General features: G+C 38.0%; 2 protein-coding genes across 11 annotated transcripts in view; one reads left to right on the forward strand and one right to left on the reverse strand.

The window, feature by feature from the left end:
- MTBP (MDM2 binding protein) overlaps positions 1 to 24499 on the forward strand; it is a 109024-nt gene that overhangs the window by 63328 nt on the left and 21197 nt on the right. For 3 of the 10 annotated variants that reach the window (XM_082433164.1, XM_082433170.1, XM_082433165.1), the window contains 2 exons: positions 2890 to 2955; positions 12433 to 12534. In XM_082433164.1, the coding sequence (XP_082289290.1) occupies positions 2890 to 2955; positions 12433 to 12519 (153 nt within the window). In that variant the 3' untranslated portion in view covers positions 12520 to 12534. Of the gene's footprint in view, positions 1 to 2889; positions 2956 to 4065; positions 5991 to 12432; positions 12542 to 14317; positions 14430 to 24499 lie in introns of those variants that run through there. The other 7 variants (XM_082433172.1, XM_082433169.1, XM_082433163.1 and 4 more) reach the window with 6 other exon arrangements.
- SNTB1 (syntrophin beta 1) overlaps positions 8100 to 24499 on the reverse strand; it is a 243543-nt gene continuing 227143 nt past the window's right edge. Inside the window, exons 5-7 of the mRNA XM_082433206.1 lie at positions 21997 to 22193; positions 14282 to 14472; positions 8100 to 11381 (exon numbers count right to left, since the gene is read on the reverse strand). Coding sequence (XP_082289332.1) covers positions 11289 to 11381; positions 14282 to 14472; positions 21997 to 22193 — 481 coding nt within the window. The 3' untranslated portion in view covers positions 8100 to 11288. The remainder of the gene's footprint in view (positions 11382 to 14281; positions 14473 to 21996; positions 22194 to 24499) is intronic.

Below are 24499 nucleotides of genomic sequence, written 5' to 3' on the forward strand. Positions count from 1 at the left end.
TTTTAGTTCTCAGATACAGAAAACTACACCTTAACTGGTATCCTCAGTGTTTCCCTAGCAAACCTTTGACTTAAGTTGATAATAAGCTTCCATTTACTTTATTCAACTTATTCAAGTAATTTTATTATATAGTGAAACTACCGGAGGGAGTATCAAAGCGCCCAGCTTCTAATTTTGGATCCATTATCAGCTTGTTGTAAGACATTGGACAGATCGGCCATTCAGATGACAGTTTTGTAAAACTTAGATGGTGTTAGATTAGTTCCAGTTTTCAGAGTTTCTGACTTGAATCACAGTTTTATGTGGGTTCCTGATTAAAACTGCAGATGGACCGCATGCATTCGATTCCCTTCCCTTCTAAAATCTCAAGAAAGACAGTATTGAAAGTATAAAAACTAAGAGAAGAGGAAAGGAAAAATGTAGAAGTGTTTTCATACATTGTTGAACCAAAAAAAACACATGGAAGCGTGGTATAACAGAGTAGAAGGAGTGACAGTCTAAATGTCTGCGTGGGGACACCTGTGAGAGTCAAGCCAGTTCAACAGACACGGTCTCTGACCTGCTCAGGTCTTGGAGACACCAAGTATCACGGAAAGCAGGGGCAAGGTGCCGGGTGAAAAAAAAGAGGAGTTAAATAAAGATCTACAGGGTGAACTGGGGAGCCTTCAGTTTGCTCTGCACGCTTTTCCCCCACAATGTTAACTACAGATAAGTATGTTATACATAGTTTTTCCCCGCCCCCACCGCCCCACCCCTGCAACAATGCAGGAAATAGTCTCTGGAGAAAAAAGAATTGGAGGCCACGGTAAAAAGTCCAACTGGCCCCTTATTCCCCTACCTTGTAAAGCTACCAATGAACAAGCTCTGTACAGACAGAGCTTCCAGTAAGATTTTTATTATCTCATTTTAAAATATGACTGGACAGTGAAGAGTTAGCATACTTTTGAGGAAAGCTTCCAATACAGCAGATGCCAAAACATGAAGGAACAAAGGGAACTATGAAGGAGCAGAAAGCTGAAGAAAACTTCATAAAAAACTATATTGTCTCAGAGAGAAAGATAACTGGGTGCACAAAACCAGAATGGGATCCTGTTTCCAAAAACTACAGAACATGAAAGCTCCTTAAAATTAGAAATACGATAAAATCAGTACAAAAGAAAGGCTGAACAGTTGAGATTAAGAAATTCACCAGAAATTAGTATTAATGACAAAATTCAGGATTAAAAACATTAAACACAGGATAAGAAAATGGGGGAATTAATCCAAAAGATCCAATATGCTAATAATAGGAGTTTCAAAAATAGAGACTAGAGGAGAGAAAACTGTCAAAAATATAACAGAAAGTTTTCTAGACCTGAAGGATGCACTCCTGCTGGAAAGGGCACACAGCTTGTCCAGCCTAGTGGATGACAGTTCTATAAGCCACATCACTGTGGAATGTCACATCTCCTGGGACAGAGAGAATATTTCCTAAAAGCTTCCCAGGAGAGGAAGTAGTTTACATATAAAGAATCAATAAGAGTGGCATTGGATTTTTCTACAGTAACACTGTGTGCCAGAAGACGGTAGAACAGTATCTTCAAATTCTGAAGGAAAGTGATTTACCTAGTATTTTATACCTGGTCTAGAAGTCAGTCAGGTGTGAAGATTCAGTACAGATATTTTCAGTCATGGAAGGTCTGAAAAATTTTGTCATTCATGTACCCTTTTGACGAATCTGTGAGAAGATGAAATTCAGTAGAACAAGGGACTGAATCAAGAAATAAAAGAAAAACTAACCTAGACTGGAGAAGATAAGTCCCAATGGGACCAGGCTGAGGGAGCAATTGGACCAAATTGGTGCAGGCTATGGGAGAAGGATCTCCAGTTTAAAAAAATACAATTAAGAAAACAAAAGCAAAAACGAAAAGCTGAAGTGAGAGATTATCCAGTATCCTTGAGTGTTTGAAGCACTTTGCTGTACATTTAATCAATATTTTACAGCATTGTGGGGTGGCGGTAGGATTATACACATGGAAAACTAAGCAAACGTAGTTCAACTACAGGATAAACAGGATAAACAAAACAGATGAAAGAGAAATTATAACCGTTATACATTACTTAGCTCAGGATTGAACTATATTTGCTTAGGTATAAAATGCAAACATTGACTATTTACTAATCAAAAAATTGTGGTGCAGCTGTTACTGAGAGGAGGAGAAGGGAGGTGGGAGGATTCAGAGACCTGAATCCGGGATAACAGCAATCACTGTCTAGAACTGTTAAATCACGAAATAGCAGTATAAGCTTATTATTTAGAAACATGAAGGTATAAATAAGAGAAAGAGCTGAAAGAATTCAAAGTGACTCCGTCAATGGAACATAACTGGGAAGTACAGCAGAGGATTACTTTTTTTTTTTAATACAATTGGATTTTAAAATTTTTATAATATAATTTGATATAGTCATTACTTTTTTACAAGTCAGAGATTTCAGTTTTATTTCCTATGTCATTCCCTCTTTGTGGTGGAATGAAATAGCCAAAAAGAAGAGAGAGAAAAAAAGTTATTTTATCTGAAAAATAAATATAAACTGTATATTCATTTCCTGAGTAATGAAGTTAATGTGGCTACTCATAGTTGAGGATGGGGCTTAGGTTTGGTCAGTGCCATTGAGTATTTGAGATTAGAGTGGCATGGATTTATGTATATATGGATGTATTTTGGTTAGAGTACTTTGACCTTTCAGGATGGAACTAAATTATAATGTCACTTTGATTTTTTTGTAGTATCTCCCTCTTCACATTGATACTTACAGAATGATTTAGGATCATCTCAAGTTTATTTAATAATGACTTGTTCTCTGTAATTTAGTGTGCAGATTTAAACTGCTGTATTTTGTTATGTTTAGGATCTTAAAACTTCAAGGGGTCTATTTGAAGAAATGAAGAAAACAGCAAGCAACAATGTTGTACAGGTAAATAAATTATTCCCAAGAAACTACATTCAATTAAATTGCTATTTTATTGCAGGTTAGTAGCTATGATGCTGTAATATATGCATTAAGAATTAGTGAGTGGTCTTTTCAACTTTGTCCCTATGACCACTCTTTAAAATAGTTAATAATAGACTTATGCAAGCAGAATCTTTAGTAGTATTTCAGAGATTTTTCTGTTAACAAAAGAGCTTCTAAACTGATGTTAAGAAAGAAACAGAAAAAAAAAAATCCAAAGAGCTGGAAAAATTAATCCATTTCGATTAGCTATTTTCAAAGTTTAGTTTAATTTCTTTTTAGTGATGCTTTGAAAGTATATTTTCAAATAAAGGTGAGAAAATAGAATAGAACCTTCATTTTGTCCAGTGAGAACACTATTGTATTCTGCAGTGGAAGTTCAGCAAAAAGTGTTCTTCAGCAAGAAAATAAAATGTGGGTTTTTTTTTCCATTTAAAAATTCATGATCTAATGTGTAATATGTATACACATATGCAAAGAAACACATACAATTTAAAAAAATAATTTAAAAAGAGAATATCCTTGGGATCACTCACTGTTCAACCTGGGAAATAAAATATTGTGGGGACCTTGGAAACCCCCAAAGAATCCCTTCCCCACCATATCCCACTGCATCACCTCTGGAGGTAACTGCTATACTGATTTTTTGTGTCTGTGATAATCATTTCCTTAGGTTTTTTTTGATTGAAGTATAGTTGATGTATAATATTATGTAAGTTACAGGTGTACAACATAGTGATTCACAATTTTTAAAGGTTATACTCCATTTATAATTATTATAAAATCTTGGCTCTATTCCCTGTGTTGTACAATATATCCTTGTAGCTTATTTTATACATAATAATTTGTACTTCTTAATCTCATACTCCTATATTGCCCCTTCCCCTTTCCCTGTCCCCACTGGTAACCGCTAGTAAAATGTATTTTCAAGATAATATATATTTTAAGATTTTGACAGGTTATTTCTTGCTTTAAATTTTCTACCATACTCTTTTGAAGTTTTAATAATATCTTTTTCTATCACTTGTGTTTCCAATAGAAATGTACCATAATCATATTATTTTCTCTCCCTAGGTGATTGAATGGGTATTAGAAAAGACAAGCAAGAAATAACACAGAATCATTCTTTTTGGATAATTATAAATTGGACAGAGCTATTATTTACTTTTTCCTTCCATAGTTTGAAAATTACAAACAAATTTCAAACTTTGTTCAAAGAATAGATTTACATCTCTAAAGAATTTCATAAATTCCTATATTTATATAGTTTTGAGGTTGCTCAGTTAATGTATTTTTAATTCTATACTTATTTTATAGTTTTACTATATTTTAATTTTTGAAGTTAATATTTTTATATATGTTTACAAATTTTACTCTTGGTTATTTAATTATTCCAATAAATAGAAAAAGATATTTCTTTACTTCTTGGTAAATGTCTTTGTTGTTGGGCATATTTAAATTAATGAGTCTTGAGTAAGACATTGCCAGTGGTTTTTCTCATGTGTTCCAGTAGCATGATTTATTGGACGGCCCCTGATTTAGAAAATATTGGCAAGAAAATTCACACAGCTAGCCATGTTCCCTTACCCCTGCCCTAGAGCCACCACTGTTTTAGCTATTCATGTTTATTTGGGATCAAAAATGAAGAAAGAGCAAAACTTATGAAAATAAGACACAGTGAAAATGACTAAGTACAGACTCCCAGAAAAAAAGTATCTTTTCCCATGGCAGAAAATCTGGAAAATGTGGAAAATACAAAAAAGAGTGGAAAAAAATTCTAGCATTGTTTCTGTCTATAGGTAACCACTGTTAATATTTTTAAACATTATGTTTAAAATATTTTCAAAATTGGTGTCATACGTGTGTGTATGTTTGTGTATGTGTGTTTATATGTGTGATGTGTGTATATATGTATATTAATTTATAGCCTGCTTTTCACTTAACAATGTGATATAACTTAATGATATATGATATAAAATGATTTTTATATCATATATCATCATTTTAATAACTGCATGATACAAATGAACCACAGTTTGTTAAATCAATCCCTCATTGTTGGACATATGAGTTCAATTTTTCCTCATTAAAAATAAAACTTTAATGAATATTCCTGGTACATCACTGATTATTCCTTAGTATAAGTTTTTCGGAGTGGAATTTGTGATTTTTGGTAAATTTTTCCAAATTGCCTTTCTGAGAGATCAGTTCGTACACCCACCAGCAGAGTCCCCGTTTCCTTTTCTGATGGCTGAAGATAGTGAGGGTGAACATTTTAAAAAATATGTTGGCCGCTTTTTCAGTCAATTTAATTGGTCAAAGAAATTAATTCCTAAATTTCTAGATGCCTTCCTGGAATTCCAAAGCTGATCTCCACATTATCCACGTCAGGGCCTAGACTCCCACAGGGTCAGAGGTTTGGGCTGCAGCCTCCCTTATTTGGGCTTCCGGAGAAGGGGAGTTACAAGCCTTCCCTATCCCTGCACGCTTTCCATACTCGGATACTACTTTAACTTAACTTCCATGCTGTGCTCATACTTCATACCTTTTGTGAACGTCCCATAAAAAATATTTCAAAGTAAAAAGTGACAAGATATTTCAGATGAATTTGAAAGCAGGTACAAAGGAGAGATCTAAAAGGCCCAAAGACTTCAGGTCAATTTTTGGAATAGACTAAAAGTCATGGAAGAAAAGGCAGGCTGAACTGAGGTTCAGCTGTACATCCTTTGGGCTATGTTCCAGGAGAGGAGCTCTGCTGACCAGTTGTTCAGTCTATATATACGATAAGTATAAGGGGGACCTTGAAAAGCATGTGGGAGGGAGAATATAGGCTGCGCTTAGATATCAGCTGTTCTGAGGAGTTATTTCCCAGTGCTGGGAATAATGCCTAAAGCGCCCCCTCTTTATAAGGACTCTTTTTTGGAGAAAGAGGGAGCCACAGGGCTGGACTAGCTCCGTTATATAGTGATGGTACATTTGGCAAAATTGTTGCCTACGTAACCTGGAAAAGAGAATTTGTACCAAATGAACTCATGGATCTAGTTAAGGTTATTTCCAGACAGAATGCTAAAAGTGTCAATGAGCCATTTGTTTGTTTATTTGGCTGAATACAATAAGGTGCAGGACAAGATAGATGAACAAGAGGAGGGACTGTTCAGTTTTCTAGCAGCATTTTGAGGAGATACAGAGGGCTTAGAACATTCTGGATTGGAAAATAAAATGCTTTCCCGCTTCTAGTATCTCTAATGGCAAAATATTCTCCAAGTAAGTAATAGCCTCAAGAAAAAGATCAAACCAAAGGTTTAGCAATATAATTCTTTATTAAGACCTTAGAACTATTTAAAGTAAACTCTCTTAGCAAGACTAAAGGGCTTTTAAGAATCTTCAGGTTGTTGCCCCATAGCACTCTGACACCCAAAGTAAAGAGGGCCTGTCCTGAAAAGAATTGTGGGTGTGGTTTTCATCTAATAGACTAGACTATCACTTGATACATAGAAAGCCCACAAATTTTATTTTTATTGGAGATGTAATTCACATATTACGAAATTCACCCTTTAGGGTGTATAATCTAGCAGGTTTTAGTACATCCACAAAGTTGTGTAATCATCACCACTGTCTAATTCCAGAACATTTTCATCACCCCAGTAGAAATTCTGTATCTACTAGCAGTCATTTTCTGTTCACCACTGGCAACCACTAATCTGCTTTCTGTCCTCTGGATTTGCCTATTCTGGACATTTGGTGTACGTGGACTAATACAATTTATGGTCTTTTGTGTCTGGTTTCTTTTACTTAGCATGAGGTTTTCACGGTTCATCCATGTTGTAGCATGTATCAGCGTTTCACTGTATGAACCTGCCACATTTTGTTTATGCATGCATCAGTTGATGCACACTTGGGCTGATGCCACTTTTTGGCTCTCATGAATAATGCTACTATGGAGGTTTATATACAAGTTTTGGCATAGACATATATTTCCAGTTATCTTGGGTATATGCCTAGGATTGGAATTGTTGGACTGTATATTCAACAGTAACTCTGTTTAATTTTTTGAGAAAAGACAGACTGTTTTCCAAAGCAGCTGCACCACTTGACATTTCCACCAGCAGTTCCAATTTCTCCACATCCTTGCTAATACTTGTTACTACTTTTCTTCTGACAAACGATAGGAAATGTGAGGTAATATCTCATAGTGGTTTTGATTTGCATTTCTCTGATAAATAATGATGCTGAGCATCTTTTCACATGCTTATTGGCCATTTGCATATTTTCTTTCGGCAAATGTCCACCAAATCCTTTTTTAAGGATTTTAGGTGGAATTGTTTCTCTTTTCATTGTTGAGTTATAAGAATTCTTTATATTTTCTGGATTCTAGTCCCTTATCTATGATTTACAAATATTTTCTCCAATTCTGTCCTTCTACTTTACGGTTTTATCTCTTACATTTAAGTCTATGATCCATTTTGAGTTAATTTTTGTGTATGGTGTGAAGAAGGGATCCACCATCATTCTTTGGCATACAGGTATCCAGTTTTACCAGCATAATCTGTTGAAAAGACAGTTCTTTCTCCATTGAATTTTCTTGGCAATAGAAAGTCCATAAAATTTTAAGGAATTTGTATCAAAATGAAAAGAGACTTCTGAGCCACCAAATTTCAGTGGGCATGAAGCAGGATGAGAAAACTGTCAATAATGTGCTTGATGACCTCTAATGTCTCTTCAAAACAGGTTCTACAGTTCTAAATCTCAATACTACTAAATTTTCAAATAGTAAAAGACTTCTCAACCTCAGCCTGTTACATTTATTACAAGTAACTTAGACACGAACCAAGTTCTACAGATAATTTGAGTATTTGGAGCTTGGTGTACAGGTAAAATCCCATGAAAATTTAGTTAAAATGAGAGTTGAAAGCCCTAAGCCCCAGGGGAAGACCCATCCTGGAACTATACACACAAAAACACACAAAAAAATTGCTAGTGGCATCATCCCCCCACCTCCATCCACTAGCACCTTTCAAGGCCAGTCTTGGAGGAAGAGACTAACAGGATGTCTTTACACTCCCATATCCCTCTGTGGCTATTAGGAAACCACCAGCCAGCCCACCATATTCAGAGATGAATATTTATTTAATTCATATATCAATTTTACATGATATCCATAGTGCTATAAACATAGGCACATTTTTTAAAACTTTTTTTTTTTAAATGGTACATTCAAAAATTACTCCCTTACCCCAGTCTACTCCAGTCCCCTCAAGATAGAGTATCCAGTATTTGTAACAGGGGCCAGAAAGGCCCTGCTCATTAATTTTAGAAGAATCCTTCTGCCCATTAAGACCTCCTTCTGACTTCAACCAAGCAGGGTCAACAAGCATTTGGATAAAGAAACATGCATTTTTCAGCATTTTAATGCATCAATTGATTGATAGAATTAATTAAATGTCTCTGCCTGAGTGTTTTTTTAAATAGGTTTATAGTTTTGTTCCTCCTACGTAATTCAAGTCAGAAAAAAAAATTGATATCAGTCTTCCTGTTGGCTTTCTTTAAATTCCAATGGGATGGTTTAAAGATATGTCACCACACCAAAGGGCTCACCTAATCACATCTAACAAATGGGCAGCTTCCCACAAAATATAGATTAAGACATCATTCACTGGTGTTGGTTTGTCCCTAAAAGGACAGACATTGTGAGTTTAATAATTCATCGATTCAAATAAGAAACAGATTGAGCACAGAGGGAACTGGACAAAAACAACCCCCCCAAAATCACTCAGTTGATTTGCTAACCGTACCCACGCACGATCCAGATGTATGAGTTTGTGTTATTCACAACATTCATAACACACATCAACAAGATTAAATCTGCAGTGTAAAGCTATAACCTGTTGAATTCAGAATGAGAAAAAAATGAGTATTTAAATTGATTCATCATAGCCACTCTGATATGATACAATTTAACTTTGAGGAAGAAAAATGATTTATATACACAATTCTCTTAGTAAAATTTTCTATTTCTTGCTAATAACACATTTTAATTCAGAAAATGCATTAATTTTATTCAAATATATTTTTCTAAAATATAAATATTTAAATTAAACTTTTATAAACACAGAGAATGTAGTTTCTGTTGACCCGCATCCAGATATTAATCAGTCCAAAACTCAAGTGATGAAGAAATAATATTTGTAATTATGATCATTTTGTCTATAAATATATAATAGGATCTCTGCAACTAAATTATGAGTAATTAACTCACACTTCATGTAGTACTGAGCACCTTAGATTACACATTGTTGAATTAAGCTATTGGCATTAATATATGTATTTTAATATGTTATTTACAATACACAAGTATAATTCTCTTGTATAACAACATTCCAGTGATTTTGAAAATATATAATGAAAGAGTACGTTACAATTTACAATTCGTCAAAGCTTTCCTACAATATTCAGGCTGGGACTTCACTCTTTAGCATTTTAAAATAGGAAACAAAACAAAACAAAACAAAATCAGTGTCCTAAAGCTGTGTTTTCCAAAATGTTTTTTTTTTGTTTTGTTTTGTTTTGTGTGTGTGTGTGTTTTAACACTAGCTTCACAAGATGCTCCTTTAGAGAGGAGTTCTGTAGGTAAGTGTTAGTAATGGCACACAGGATGCCCCCCTTGCAGAATCGCAATGTGCAATAAAGTCTTTGAGGAGGCCTGCAATCATGAAATCTCTTTAACATTTTTTAACTCAGTATTGAACAAACATTTTTGATGACCAACCCCTTTAATTCCACCCCCGACAAAACACCAGTCAATCAATGCCCCTTGGAACTTGTATTACATGTTACTTGTATTACTTTGGGGAAACACTGATCTAAAATAAAATGCTGATCTAAAGTAAAACTCAAGAAACACATGTATCTGAGTGAACAAAATCACATTCTTTTAAAACAGTTTTACTTTTTAAAGCTCTTTGCATAGGTATTTGCTAAAGTACGGTTCTGAAAAATAACACACAAACCTAACCTGGAACATTTTTCTATGTAAAACTATAGGGGAGAGAACAGTTACAAATACAGAAATTCTAGAGCTAATTTTCAAGATTTGAGGAAAGTGACTTTAAAATCAAATAATAGGTGTGTTTTCAGTGAATTTGTTTTGAAAGATAAAAGCAAAAGTGTTAAATCAGTAATATGCTATACGATGTCTGAAAATATTCCTGTAGAAAAATATCAGGTCATTATATTATTTCCCTGGAATTCCAAAAGAGCTGTGGATGCTATTGATGGGTTTGATTATAACATCGGCTCTCTATGTAAAACCCAGCATTAACCAGAATCATATAAGGCTGCTCTATTACTTGCTTGAAAATGCATGCATAGAAGCACAGGCAGAAACAAGGGCCAATAAATTGCTCAGTACTTCCACTGAAAACCACAAAATGGGGAAAATTAGTTAACCCCACATGAATTATTTTATATATATATATATATATGGCGATCTTTTAAAAAAATCCATAATTTGCTTTTATAAATAAAGCTATAAGTCATGGCTCTAAGATAGCAGACCTTGGGTATGAGTGTAGTCCCCGAATTAATCATCTTTCACGCACACCACTCTTCAGCAAAGCGTTGCAATTTAAGCAGTCTACTTTGGCTCAGAATCCACCAGCTTACAGCTCAGATCAGTATCTGATGCTTTATTTAATTCCCACTCATCATAAGCTAATAAGAACACTTCAGAATCATTCTACATCATTGAAAGATAATTCATTAAGAAAAAGTAACAGCTGTTTCACACTTAAATAAAAGGTGGGTTTCCATTTGAAGTACTTTTCTTTCCTTACCAGCGAAACTCAACTCAATTAGAAATAGGAAATAAAGCACAATAAAACAAGGGGTCCTTATTACTGGGGTGGGGAGGGGAGAGGTGAAAAATGTCCATTTCTCATCTATACAGCCCTTGCTTACCTGGGTGAACCAGTTGCCTAGAAACTGGTATGATTAAGATCTGCACATGCTGTTCTAATGTTCATGTCCTTGACTGTCATTATTTAAAAGCTATGCTGTATATTTCCAATCAGCCTCACCTCTTTACCCTTTTACTGTTCTAAAAAGACAGTTTTATTCTGATAGTCCTTGTGGAATTTTTCTGAAGGTACCCTTTATAGTTGCAGAAATTGACAGAGGAGTCTGGGACTATTACACAGGACTCTTGGGATCTAAAGCTGACAGTGGCATGCTACATCTGGTGCATCACTGCAAATGGTGTCTGAAAGGACACTTTTCTCAAAGGCAATTCGCTCCTCTGTTCAGGCCACCAACCCCAGCCTTGTAATCTTAGCTGACAGGAAGGAATGAATGATGAAAACAATCGGCTTGGGGCAGGAATGAAGGTCCAGTTGCTGAAATTCAAAAAGAAGAGAACATGAAAGATTTTAAACCAACGTTTGATACAAAATAGTGATTTACACATCAAACAGATCTGTGCACTTCCTGCTTGCAAGTGTTAACTGGAGCAATTGTGTTTTTAAATCCTTGCCCCCCAGTGAGATAAAAAAATAACTCTTTGAACTTATTCCTTACATCTCATATATCTTTTTTTCCAAAATAAGTTCTGTGAAATTTATACATACCCATAGCATAAATATCAGTGTTGCCCTTCTTGACTGTCTAAACCATTTATTTTTGGTATCACGATAGTGATATTATTTATGTTGGATTAGGTACAGTATGAAGCAGTACTAAATTTCACATCATAGGTTTGAGTCCTGGTTCTAACACTTTTTAGATGTGTACATAATCTTGGACAAGTCACTGAAAATTTTTCCCAGGCCTGTCTAACTCACAGCTGGTAGAGTATTAAAATGAGATATTGTATGTGAAAATTCCTTATAAACCATAAAATGCAGAACCCAGGTTTTGAAGCAGCTGTGTCCTCACTGTCCTACACTCTTGGACTGTTGTAATCACGTACATCACTTGTCTGTTAAGACCCCCTCTAAAGTTTTCTCTTTCTCCGTGTGTTCCTACTGGGTTGGCACATGGTCAGAGCCTAATAGGCTGAATTTTTATCACCTGACCTAATTCAGGAGCATTGAGTGTGTTGCTCCCAATTCTCATCCACTGTCCCCAGTTCTGTTCTGATGATGACACTGAAGGGAAATAACCACCTGATCATAAAATAACACCCAGCAAAGTTAAGTTGTACTTAGCATGAACCAGGTGCTGTGTTAAATATTTTCTATATACTATCTTATTTAATTTTCACAAAATCCCTATGAGGTAGCTATCATTACTATCTCTATGTTTTATATGGGAAACTAAGATTTGGAGAAGTTATAAAACTTTCTGAGATCATAGATCTTGCAGTAAAGAGAAAGCATGGACTCAAACGCAGGTCTATCTGATGCCAGAGTCTGGGCTTAATCACCATATTCTATTTCACGAACACAGAATGCAACTTTTAGAAGTAACCTTAAAGATTATCATCTACTTCAGTCACTGTATTTTATGGATAAAGACTTAGATCCAAAGAAATAAAAGGACTTGCGCAAGACGACTGGTGAGTTAGTTCCACACTCAGAAAGAGAGCAAGGGTCTCCTGACCCTCAATTTATTGCATTTTGTACAACTCACCTCTGCTCCTTTCCTCCTCCCTGGCACCTGCCTCTGGGGGTTGCGTAGCTAGACCCTGGGGGAGCTGTGTCTGAACTTGAGCTTATCAGCCTAATATATTGGCAGCAAAAAATCAGTCCTTCCTAAGTCTTTCAAGTCAGGTCGTAATTACAGGCAGAAAGGCTGAAATTTAGACATAAGTGATTTTTTCCTCATGGGCAAAAATAGCCTTGAATTTTCAAGCCATGGATAAAACAGGAAACTGCTTCTTGTTCTTTTCCCTGCTGCTAGGGAGTAGTCACCCTTAGGAAAAAGTGCGCAGCTGGGTGATGCATAGAGCAGCAACTGAACCAGAAGCGTCCTCAGCAAAACTTTCTTCTTTCCAAACTGGTGCTTCAGGCTGAATTTACTGATTGAACACACAAATAAACAACAAAATTCTATAAAATTCTGCGGATCCATTTTAAAGGTTAGAAAAATGACTGGCTGGAAATTGTTCTCAGAAAGTGAGTTCAGATCATCTGTCAGCCACGGGGCACTGACTTCATCATGACTCCTGTGACACCCGTAGGAAGAAACCTGGTACTGCACTGGGGCTAGTAGTACTGCATGATCTAGGACAGTGGTGCTGAAACTTTGAGATTTCAGGCTCCTATGCTCTTTCAAGTGTGGCCCTGGCCCTTTCCTTCAGAGAGACGGGAGTAGGGAGAGGGAGAATTGTGCAAGGCTAGTAGCTGAGTTAAAATGACTAGATCTTTAAAATTGAGGTTTATCTCTACATTTTATATATCCACTGTCCCCGTTATCAAGTGTGAATCAATAGATATTTGTTGACTAGGAAGGACCTAGACAGAAACTAGTTGTTCCAAATCAAGGTCCTGTTTGAAGTTCTACATTCCACAGCTTAAATGAGATGCTATGTCTTCTAGAGAACTATACTTGCTAGAAAGTAGAAGAATGTGCAACTTTCACCCTTCGGTGGAACTAGAGTAACATATTTTTTCACTATGGTAGGCAGTAACGATCACAGGAAATCATGATTTTAAATACATGGGCAATTTGCAATGATATGAGAAGAATAAATGTTATGTTAACTGACAAACTTGCTGATTTTGTTGGACACTTTTTGATATGAGCTCAAAACTTCTGGGTCCTTGTCTGGCCGTCTCTCCACTCAGGTAGAGTTGACCAGTTTTGCTGGGTTTCCTCACGGCCCCCTCCACTCTGGCCCTTCCCACCCCACCCCATCTGTGCTCTCCATGCTCTCTGCTCCTTTGAGACCTCCCAGATTGCCAGGACTGGTGTTTTACATCCCTACATCCCTGACACCTAGCACAATGCCCAGGTTAGATCAGATGCTTGATACTTTTAAACAATGAATGGTATATCTTCAAGCTGGTGGGACCCTCTTTGAAAAGAATTTAATGCTGACTTCGTAAAGGATCCTTTCCTTTGATTCAAGTATTTCTGTAATATTCCCATGGAAAATGAGACCAAAGTAAAGAACTGTGAAAAAATTGGATCCCCTCACTGTTTTTCAAGGTTCAATTAAGACATGAACCTATAAGTACTTTGTAAATAGTCAAATGCTAAATAAATACAGGCAGTGTTATGTTTGCAGGCCATAATGGGTGTATTGCAAGACAAAATATACGAAACCACACTGTCTAAAGAAAAGTGCACTTACAAGCTCTCCATCTTTGCCTCCAAAATCTAAATACAGCATCCTGATTCCATCATCTGAAGACATTTTCAGCTTTTCATAAGGAGCCTGTACGATTGTCTTGGGAAAGACACCCTCCTGTGGTTCAGTGGTAATAGAAAATCCATTCTCATAATGTATCGTCAACCGGCACTCCTGGTTTTTATAGGTGCAAGCTGAGAGAGACAGATGGAGACAGAAGTATGAACAATGGAAGTCTGTCCATTTTCCCAGGCACTTAAGCTTCTAGTCTCCCCAAACCCAGGGCCCAGCCACCAACTTCTTTCTAAGGTTAAAAATTAATAATCATGCGTGAAAATATTCTCCTTAGATTGATTGTGATATTGTAATTTAACTTGCCCTGTGAAACTAAGGGAAATAAACTGAAAGAAATTCCTTTTGCTGGGATTTACTGAATTTTGTCTGGGCTCTAGCCCTTATATGACCATCTGACAACATGTATGTAGGGAGACGGGTGTTCCAATGGCCTTGTATCAAGCTGGAAAAAACTGACATTTGATTTAGAGTAAGCTACCTCTGATCATCGTCAACACACACACAATCAATCAATTGATCGATCGATCAATCAATGCCATGTCTACCACCTGGTGAAAGAAGCAAGCAATCCCCCAGTGACATTACCCAAGTTAACAGAAACACATGTAAGAAGTCGGGAGTGAGTAGTGAAAAAATAACCTGATTTTTAATTTTAAAAAAGTTGAATAAAGCTCATTTTATAAACTGAAAGAAGTGCTTTTTGAGTTTCCCTGATGATCTGATGGTCTTGGGTCCTGGAAAAGCTGCTGTTGCAGATCGGTGTCAGACGTGGCACCTTCGGTGAGGGATGCTGTTTCCTCCCTCTGTCCAGTGTGGTATTCAGGAACCTCAGCTGGTGTCCACAGGTGCCCTCTGATCCAGTGGAACAAAAGTAAAACCTTTTGATCAGGTTAGGTGCCAGCATTTATCTGTGGTCCGCCTTGCGTTTAGGAAAAGAGACCAGTGCTCTCAGATTATGAGCTGGACAGGGGGACTGCCACCTGATTCCAAGTTCCCATTAGGAAGACTTGTGAGTGTTTAAAACCCTTTATCAAAAAGTTCTGGAGGGGGCTTCCCTGGTGGCGCAGTGGTTGAGAATCTGCCTGCTAATGCAGGGGACACGGGTTCGAGCCCTGGTCTGGTAAGATCCCACATGCCACGGAGCAGCTGGGCCCGTGAGCCACAACTGCTGAGCCTGCGCGTCTGGAGCCTGTGCCCCGCAACGGGAGGGGCCGCGATAGTGAGAGGCCCGCGCACCGCGATGAAGAGCGGTCCCCGCACCGCGATGAAGAGTGGCCCCCACTTGCCGCAACTAGAGAAAGCCCTCGCATGAACCGAAGACCCAGCACAGCCAAAAATAAATAAATAAATAAATAAAGTAGCTATAAAATTAAAAAAAAAAAAGTTCTGGAGGGAATTCCCTGGCGGTCCAGTGGTTAGGACTTGGAACTTTCACTGCCGGCCCCCGGTTCGATCCCTGGTCAGGGAAGTAAGATCTCGCAAGCTGCGCTTGGCCAAAAAAAAAAAAAAAAAAAAAGCAAAAGTATCAGATTGGATTTTTTTGCCTCACAAAACACCACATTTAACAGGCCCTGGCAAGTCAATTGGCTCTGGCCTTCATATACATCTGAAAGCTCTTTGGGGATATGAGGACATAGGCAGTATTGATTACTCTCTACCACCTTTAGCTCAGCTCAGCTTTATAAACCAAACTGAATTTCACCTCAGCACAGTTTGGAAGCAGGACCTTAGCTTAATATTATAGGTGATAAAAGCAAAGCTCACAGAGGTGAACATGTCACAACCCAGTGGTTTAGATTTCAAAATTCAAGTTCTTTCCTTCCAGTCTGTCTTGTACAGCCTTCTCACACTCTGGTGCTCAGGATACGGAGTCATGTGGGGAGGGATCTTGGCAAAGAGGCTCTCAGAGTAATAACTGGGGTGGGGGGAGCCCCTCAGAGTTTGGGGGAAGAAACAGAGTGTCTATCTGCTCACAGAATGAGGTGGCTTTGAATTGGTTAAAACATATACCCCTTCCTTCGACTGACCGCAGCCATCTTTCAACTTGTAACAAAGGGTTGATATTTTCCAAAGGTGCATTCTCTAATAGGTCTATGAGTCCTGGGAGGAACCCCTTGGCAAGTCTTAAGTTATCCTCTCAGAAGGGCCCTAGACCTCTGCCACCCGTCCAGTTCAAGGATGACCAAAACATAACATAGACATGGCACAGATGTAGTTACGACTTCCCATCTCAAATCCTCGTTTTTGAAACTTTTCACTTCTAACATCTGCAGAATATGTGGGCCCCTGAGCTCTAAACATGTTTTTTTCCCCCTTCCTCTATGTTTGAATTTGAAAGCTGTGCCACTGGATGGTTTGAATTAATTGACTGTGGTTACTTTTAATTTTAATTGACCTAAAGTGGTATTCGTGGCCTTTATATAATGTAATCAGTTATCTGAAGACGTTCTTAATCTACACAGGATAAATTGAACCCATTATCACGTTAATTGAAGCTCTGATTAAAACATAAGCCCCTTCCCCCAACTCTCTGCAGGCATCTTTCCATTTGAAACTGGGCTGCACCTCTGGCCATTTCCATAATTGCTTCTCTCCCACCACCCAGCTAGCTCAGTCCGCACAATTCTTTGTTATTCTCCTTTAGCTGGTCTATCAACAGCCTCATTGTTTTCCTGTCAAATTAGAGTTCAGCTTACTGAGAGAAGGATTTTATGAAATTTGTGGAATGTAAACTAAACCAAACCCCCTTGGCCATCTTCATTCTTTTCTAGAACACCCCAGAAGTTGTTGCAAGGAGTCTGGACTTCTCTGCAATTACACGTATAACTTCATTAAATTTAGTTGTCAGGTGACCTGAGCCTTTTCCAACTCTCAGGTTTGAAACTCTAGTTTTTCGTGCCATACAGAGTAGGTGTCAAAAATAAAAACTTCAGTGACACTCCGAGAGACATGTTCAACAATGTTGGAAACTATTGGGGGGTACTAACTCGTTTCAGGATAATTTTTAAAAGACAGCGATTATCTCAGAGATGCTGCAGCAGAAATTCTACAAAACATCTGGTTTTTCATGTTCGCACCAGTAAAGGAAATGTGGAGAAGCCCTACTACATGTTGACGTGGGTCCCATCTTTCAGAATCCTCCTGGGCGCTGGAGGAAGTTGCACCCTAGTGCAGTACTGCACACAGAGTGGTCCACAGACCAGCAGCCTCAGCACCGCCTGGTATCGTCCTAGATGCAAAATCCCAGGCCCCGCCCCAGAACTGCTGCGTCACTGTCTCTAGGGATGGGCATCAGCAATCGGAGGCTTCTGAGGGTACAACTAAAAAACTTTCTTGGGCTTCCCTGGTGGCGCAGGGGTTGAGAATCTGCCTGCCAATGCAGGGGACACGGGTTCGAGCCCTGGTCTGGGAAGATCCCATATGCCGCGGAGCAACTGGGCCCGTGAGCCACAACTACTGAGCCTGCGCGTCTGGAGCACGTGCTCCGCAACAAGAGAGGCCGCGATAATGAGAGGCCCGCGCACCGCGATGAAGAGTGGCCCCCGCTTGCCGCAACTAGAGAAAGCCCTCGCACAGAAACGAAGACCCGACACAGCCATAAATAAATAAAAATAAATAAATAAAAATTTACAAAACAAAAAAAAAAAAAAAAAAAAACTTTCTTTTTGTTGTTGTTGTTTTCAGTGTGACGAAAGTTTGGAAACACTGTACCTAAGAGGTCTTTTGTTTTTTTTAAGGCCAACAATTTATCTTAACCTAAAGTAAACACAAAATGTCTTGTTTTTATATGGCATCCCTCCGTGGGTGAAACACCTACTTCAGGCACCTCAAGAGACAGATATTCATTTAGGATAGAGGAATAGTTCTGCTTCAGAGCAGAGATGGAGAAAGGATTTATATTCCACTTAATTAATTCTTTTTAAAAGAATTTTTTTTATTGTAGTAAAAGTTACCTATTATAAAACATACTATTTTAACCATATTTAACCTTATACTATTTTAACCATATTTAACTATTTAACCAGTTCAGTGGCACTAAGTACATTCACATTGTTGTGCAACTCTCACCATCATCCATCTCCCAAATTTTTCACCTTCCTAAACGGAAACTCTGTCCCCATTAAACACTAACTCCCCATTCCCCCTCCCCCGCCCACCTCCCAGCCCCTGGCATCTACCGATGTACTTTCTGACTCTATGAATTTGGCTATTCTACATACCTCGTGTAAGTGGACTCAGTATTTGTCTGCATCTCATGTATATCGGAGTGCATTTTTAAGGTTAACTTAATATATGTCCTTCAAACAGATTGTACCGTCTTTCTCCCTGCCCTGTGCTATACAGTAGGCTCTCACCAGCCATCTATTTCATACACACTGGTGTACATACGTCAATTGCAATTTCCCAATCCATCCCACCCCCGAACTTGGTGTCCATACGTTTGTTCTCTATGTCTGTGTCTCTATTTCTGCTTTACAAATAGGTTCATCTGAACCATTTTTCTAAATTCCACATACATGCATTAATATATGATATTTATTTTTCTCTTTCTGACTTACTTCACTCTGTATGACAGTTTCTAGGCCCATCCATGTCTCTGTAAATGGCACAATTTTGTTCCCTTTTATGGCTGAGTAATAGTCCATTGTATATATGTGCCACATCTTCTTTATCCATTCCTCTGTTGATGGACATTTAGGTTGCGTCTGTGTCCTGGCTATTGTGAATAGTGCTGCTATGAACACTGGGGTGCATATTATCTTTTGGAATTACAGTTTTCTCAGGGTAGATGCCCAGGAATGGGATTGCTGGGTCATGTGGTAGTTCTATTATTAGTTTTTTAAGGAACCTCCATACTGTTCTCCATAGTGGCTGTATCAATTCGCATTCCTACCAACAGTGCAAGAGGGTTCCCTTTTCTCCACACCCTCTCCAGCATTTACTGTTTGTAGATTTTTTGATGATGGCCATTCTGACTGGTGTGAGGTGATACCTCATTGTAGTTTTGATTTGCATTTCTCTAATAATTAGTGATGTTGAGCATCTTTTCATGTGCCTCTTGGCCATCTGTATGTTTTCTTTGGAGAAAAGTCTATTTAGGTCTGCCACCCATTTTTTGATTGGGTTCTTTGTTTTTTTGATATTGAGCTGCATGTGCTGTTTGTATATATTGGAGATTAATCCCTTGTCAGTTGCTTCATTTGCAAATATTTTCTCCCATTCTGAGGGTTGTCGTCTCATCTTGTTATGGTTTCCTTTGCTGTGCAAAAGCTTTTAAGTTTAATTAGGTCTCATTTGTTTGTTTTTGTTTTTATTTTCATTACTCTAGGAGGTGGATCAAAAAAGATCTTGCTGCGATTTATGTCAAAGAGTGTTCTGCCTATGTTTTCCTCTAAGAGTTTTATAGTGTCTGGACTTACATTTAGGTCTTTAAACCATTTCAAGTTCATTTTTGTGTATCGTGTTAGGGAGTGTTCTAATTTCATTCTTTTACATGTAGCTGTCCAGCTGTCCCAGCACCACTTGTTGAAGTGGCTGTCTTTTCTCCATTGCATATTCTTGACTTCTTTGTCATACATTAGGTGACTATAGGTGTGTGGGTTTATCTCTTGGCTTTCTATCCTGTTACATTGATATATATTTCTGTTTTTGTGCCAGTACTATACTGTCTTGATTACTGTAGCTTTGTAGTAGAGTCTGGAGTCAGGGAGTCTGATTCCTCCAGCTCCATTTTTCTTTCTCAAGATTGCTTTGGCTATTCGGGGTCTTTTGTGTTTCCATACAGACTGTGAAATTTTTTGTTCTAGTTCTGTGAAAAATGCCATTGGTAGTTTGATAGGGGTTGCACTGAATCTGTAGATTGCTTTGGGTAGTACAGTCATTTTCACAATGTTGATTCTTCCAGTCCAAGAACATGGTATATCTGTCCATCTGTTTGTGTTGTCTTTGATTTCTTTCATTAATATCTTATAGTTTTCTGAGTACAAGTCTTTTGTCTCCCTAGGTAGGTTTATTCCTAGGTATTTTATTCTTTTTGTTGCAATGGTAAATGGGAGTGTTTCCTTAATTTCTCTTTCTGATCTTTCTTTGCTAGTGTATAGGAATGCAAGAGATTTCTGTGCATTAATCTTGTATCCTGCAACTTTTCCAAATTCATTGATTAGCTCTAGTAGTTTTCTGGTGGCATCTTTAGGATTCTCTATGTATAGTATCATGTCATCTGCAAACAGTGACAGTTTTACTTCTTCTTTTCCAATTTGTATTCCTTTTATTTCTTTTTCTTCTCTGATTGCTGTGGCTAGGACTTCCAAAGCTATGTTGAATAAAAGTGGTGAGAATGGATATCCTTGTCTTGTTCCTGATCTTAGACGAAATGCTTTCAGTTCTCCACCATTGAGAATGAAGTTTGCTATGGGTTTGTCATATATGGCCTTTGAGGCCATATGTTGAGGTAGGTTCTCCCTATGCCCACTTTCTGGAGAGTTTTTATCATCAATGGGTGTTGAATTTTGTCAGAAGTTTTTCTCCATCTATTGAGATGATCATATGGTTTTTATTCTTCATTTTATTAATATGGTGTATCACACTGATTGATTTGCATATATTGAAGAATCCTTGCGTCCCTGGGATAAATCCCATTTGATCATGGTGCATGATCCTTTTAATGTGTTGCTGGATTCTGTTTGCTAGTATTTTGTTGAGGATATTTGTGTCTATGTTCAACAGTGATATTGGTCTGTAATTTTCTTTTATTGTAGTATCTTCGTCTGGTTTTGGTATCAGGGTGATGGTGGCCTTGTAGAATGAGCTTGGGAGTGTTCAATTTGAGAAGGATAGGTGTTAGCTCTTCTCTAAATGTTTGATAGAATTTAACCGTGAAGTCATCTGGTCCTGGACTTTTGTTTGTTGGAAGATTTTTAATCACAGTTTCAATTTCATTACTTGTGATTGGTCTGTTCATATTTTCTATTTCTTCTTGGTTCAGTCCTGGAAGGTTGTACCTTTCTAAGAATTTGTCCATTTCTTTCAGGTTCTCCATTTTATTAGCATATAGTTGTTTGTAGTAGTCTCTTATGATTCTTTGTATTTCTGCAGTGTAAGTTGTAATTTCTCCTTTTCCATTTCTAATTTTATCGATTTGAGTCCTCTCCCTTTTTTTCTTGATGAGTCTGGCTAAAGGTTGATCAATTTTGTTTATCTTTTCAAAGAACCAGCTTTTAATTTCATTGATCTTTGGTATTGTTTTCTATTTCATTTATTTTACAACCTTAGAGGTCTTGTGGGAAAATCCTGTTCATCCAGAGCAGATACCATCAGGGCTTTCTACCATGATGGAAATGTTCTAGATTTGCACTGTCTACCATGGTAGAAATGACATCTGACTATCTAAGTTACCCACTTTTCCTGAATGAAGATGAGATAAGGCTTTTCACAATCAAACCCCTAGGTTCCATTTTAGTAGGGCATTCAGTGCCTTAATTTAGAAGAATTTTAAATTTACCTCTGGAATTTAAGTTTGTCTCTGGAATTTTAAGTACCCCAAATGGCCAGTAATGGAAACAATTTTGAGGCTGTGGTGGAGTAGAGGGTGCATTCTTTCCATAAGGATGTGACATCACAAAACCAAAGCAAGCAATGCTCACCTGTGGTGACTTCAGTAGTGAGTTCAGCTGAGTTATGGCACCCTTGTACTATGCTCCTTGTCCAATGTGAGAGGTCCCTGCTGATCTCAGCCCTGAAGAGATGCGTTTCAATACCCTGCCTGGTACCAGTTCGTGTTGCAAAGGACAGATCTACACCAGCCTGGGGTGATCCTTTCCCTGGACCTGAATGGACCAGCCTGTTGAGAAAAACAGAGAGAGAGAAATTATCAAAATGGAAACTACTGTATTCACCTGCTACACCTGTGAAAAGCCCCAAATTGGTGATTTGCTCTCAATTTTCTGATCTGGAACCAAAAGGTCCACTATACCCTAATGTTCACCATGGTTTTCTGCCATCTCCTCACCCAGTGCCTGGCCAATGGTAGAGTGAGATTAGCATAGTGGCCAAGAACTGTGCATCCGGTTGACTATGCAGAGGAATTGAATATTGTGACTTTAACTTTATTTAGACAAATTCAGCTATACTCACGCAACCGAAAAGGAAGATAATTAAGTAAATGATTGAGAGAACAATTTAAATAATGTGGAAAATCCCATCTCCCCCATTCCATTCCTGGGCATATGTATGACTCAGTGAGAGCATGAGACAAGAAAGGAAATCTATTGTTTCCTGGGTTAGACTTACTTACCCCCTGTGTTTCTTGTACTTTGGATCATCTGGCTGCACTGAATGCATTTCTGGGCATGCATTTCTCATGCACACAGCCTCCAAATGCAAGCAGACAACCAGGGGACTCAGCTGAAGAAGTAGCAATCTGTGTATTGGTGTTAAAGCTTGAGAAAGAACAGTAATGCTGGACTTCTTGAGACATGGAAGAGAACTGCATTTTATGGGAGATTACAGGGATTTTCAAGAGTGTTTTTTTTTTAACATCTTTATTGGAGTATAATTGCTTTACAATGGTGTGTTAGTTTCTGCTGTATACCAAAGTGAATCAGCTATACGTATACATATATCCCCGTATCCCCTGCCGCTTGGGTCTCCCTCCCACCCTCCCTATCCCACCCCTCTAGGTGGTCACAAAGAACCAAGCTGATCTCCCTGTGCTATGCAGCTGCTTCCCACTCCCTACGTATTTTACATTTGGTAGTGTATATATGTCCATGCCACTCTCTCACTTCATCCCAGCTTACCCTTCCCCCTACCCGTGTCCTCAAGTCCATTCCCTACGTCTGCGTCTTTATTCCTGTCCTGTGCCTAGGTCCTTCAGAACCTTTTTTTTTTTAAATTGCATATGTATGTGTTAGCATACGGTATTTGTCTTTCTCTTTCTGACATACTTCACTCTGTATGACAGACTCTAGGTCCACCCACCTCACTATAAATAACTCAATTTTGTTTCTTTTTATGGCTGAGTAATATTCCATTGTATGTATGTGCCACATCTTCTTTATCCATTCATCTGTCGATGGACACTTAGGTTGCTTCCATGTTCTGGCTATTGTAAATAGTGCTGCAATGAACATTGTGGTATATGTCTCTTTTTGAATTATGGTTTTCTCAGGGTATATGCCCAGTAGTGGTATTACTGGGTCGTATGGTAGTTCTATTTTTAGTTTTTTAAGGAACCTCCATACTGTTCTCCATAGTGGCTGTATCAATTTACATTCCCACCAACAGTGCAAGAGGGTTCCCTTTTCTCCACACCCTCTCCAGCATTTATTATTTGTAGACTTTTTGATGATGGCCATTCTGACTGCTATGAGGTGATACCTCATTGTAGTTTTGATTTTCACTTCTCTAATGACTATTGATGTTGAGCATCCTTTCATGTGTTTGTTGGAAATCTGTGTATCTTCTTTGGAGAAATGTCTATTTAGGTCCTCTGCCCATTTTTGGATTGGGTTGTTTGGGTTTTCTGATATTGAGCTGCATGAGCTGCTTGTAAATTTTGGACATTAATCCTTTGTCAGTTGCTTTGTTTACAAATATTTTCTCCCATTCTGAGGGCTGTCTTTTCGTCTTGTTTATGGTTTCCTTCGCTGTGCAAAAGCTTTTAAGTTTCATCAGGTCCCATTTGTTTATTTTTGTTTTTAATTCTATTTCTCTAGGAGGTGGGTCAAAAAGGATCTTGCTGTGATTTATGTCATACAGTGTTCTGCCTACGTTTTTCTCTAAGAGTTTTATAGTGTCTGGCCTTACGTTTAGGTCTTTAATCCATTTCAAGTTTATTTTTGTGTATGGTGTTAGGGAGTGTTCTAATTTCATTCTTTTACATGTAGCTGTCCAGTTGTCCCAGCATCACTTGTTGAAGTGGCTGTCTTTTCTCCATTGCATATTCTTGACTCTTTTATCAAAGATAAGGTGACCATATGCGTGTGGGTTTATCTCTGGGCTTTCTATCCTGTTCCATTGATTGATATTTCTGTTTTTGTGCCAGTACCACACTGTCTTGATTACTGTATCTTTGTAGTAGAGTCTGAAGTCAGAGAGTCTGATTCCTCCAGCTCCGTTTTTCTTTCTCAAGATTGCTTTGGCTAT

This window comes from Balaenoptera physalus (genome assembly GCF_965194825.1).
Source record: "Balaenoptera physalus genome assembly, chromosome: 17".
In the NCBI taxonomy this organism is placed as follows: Eukaryota; Metazoa; Chordata; class Mammalia; order Artiodactyla; family Balaenopteridae; genus Balaenoptera; species Balaenoptera physalus.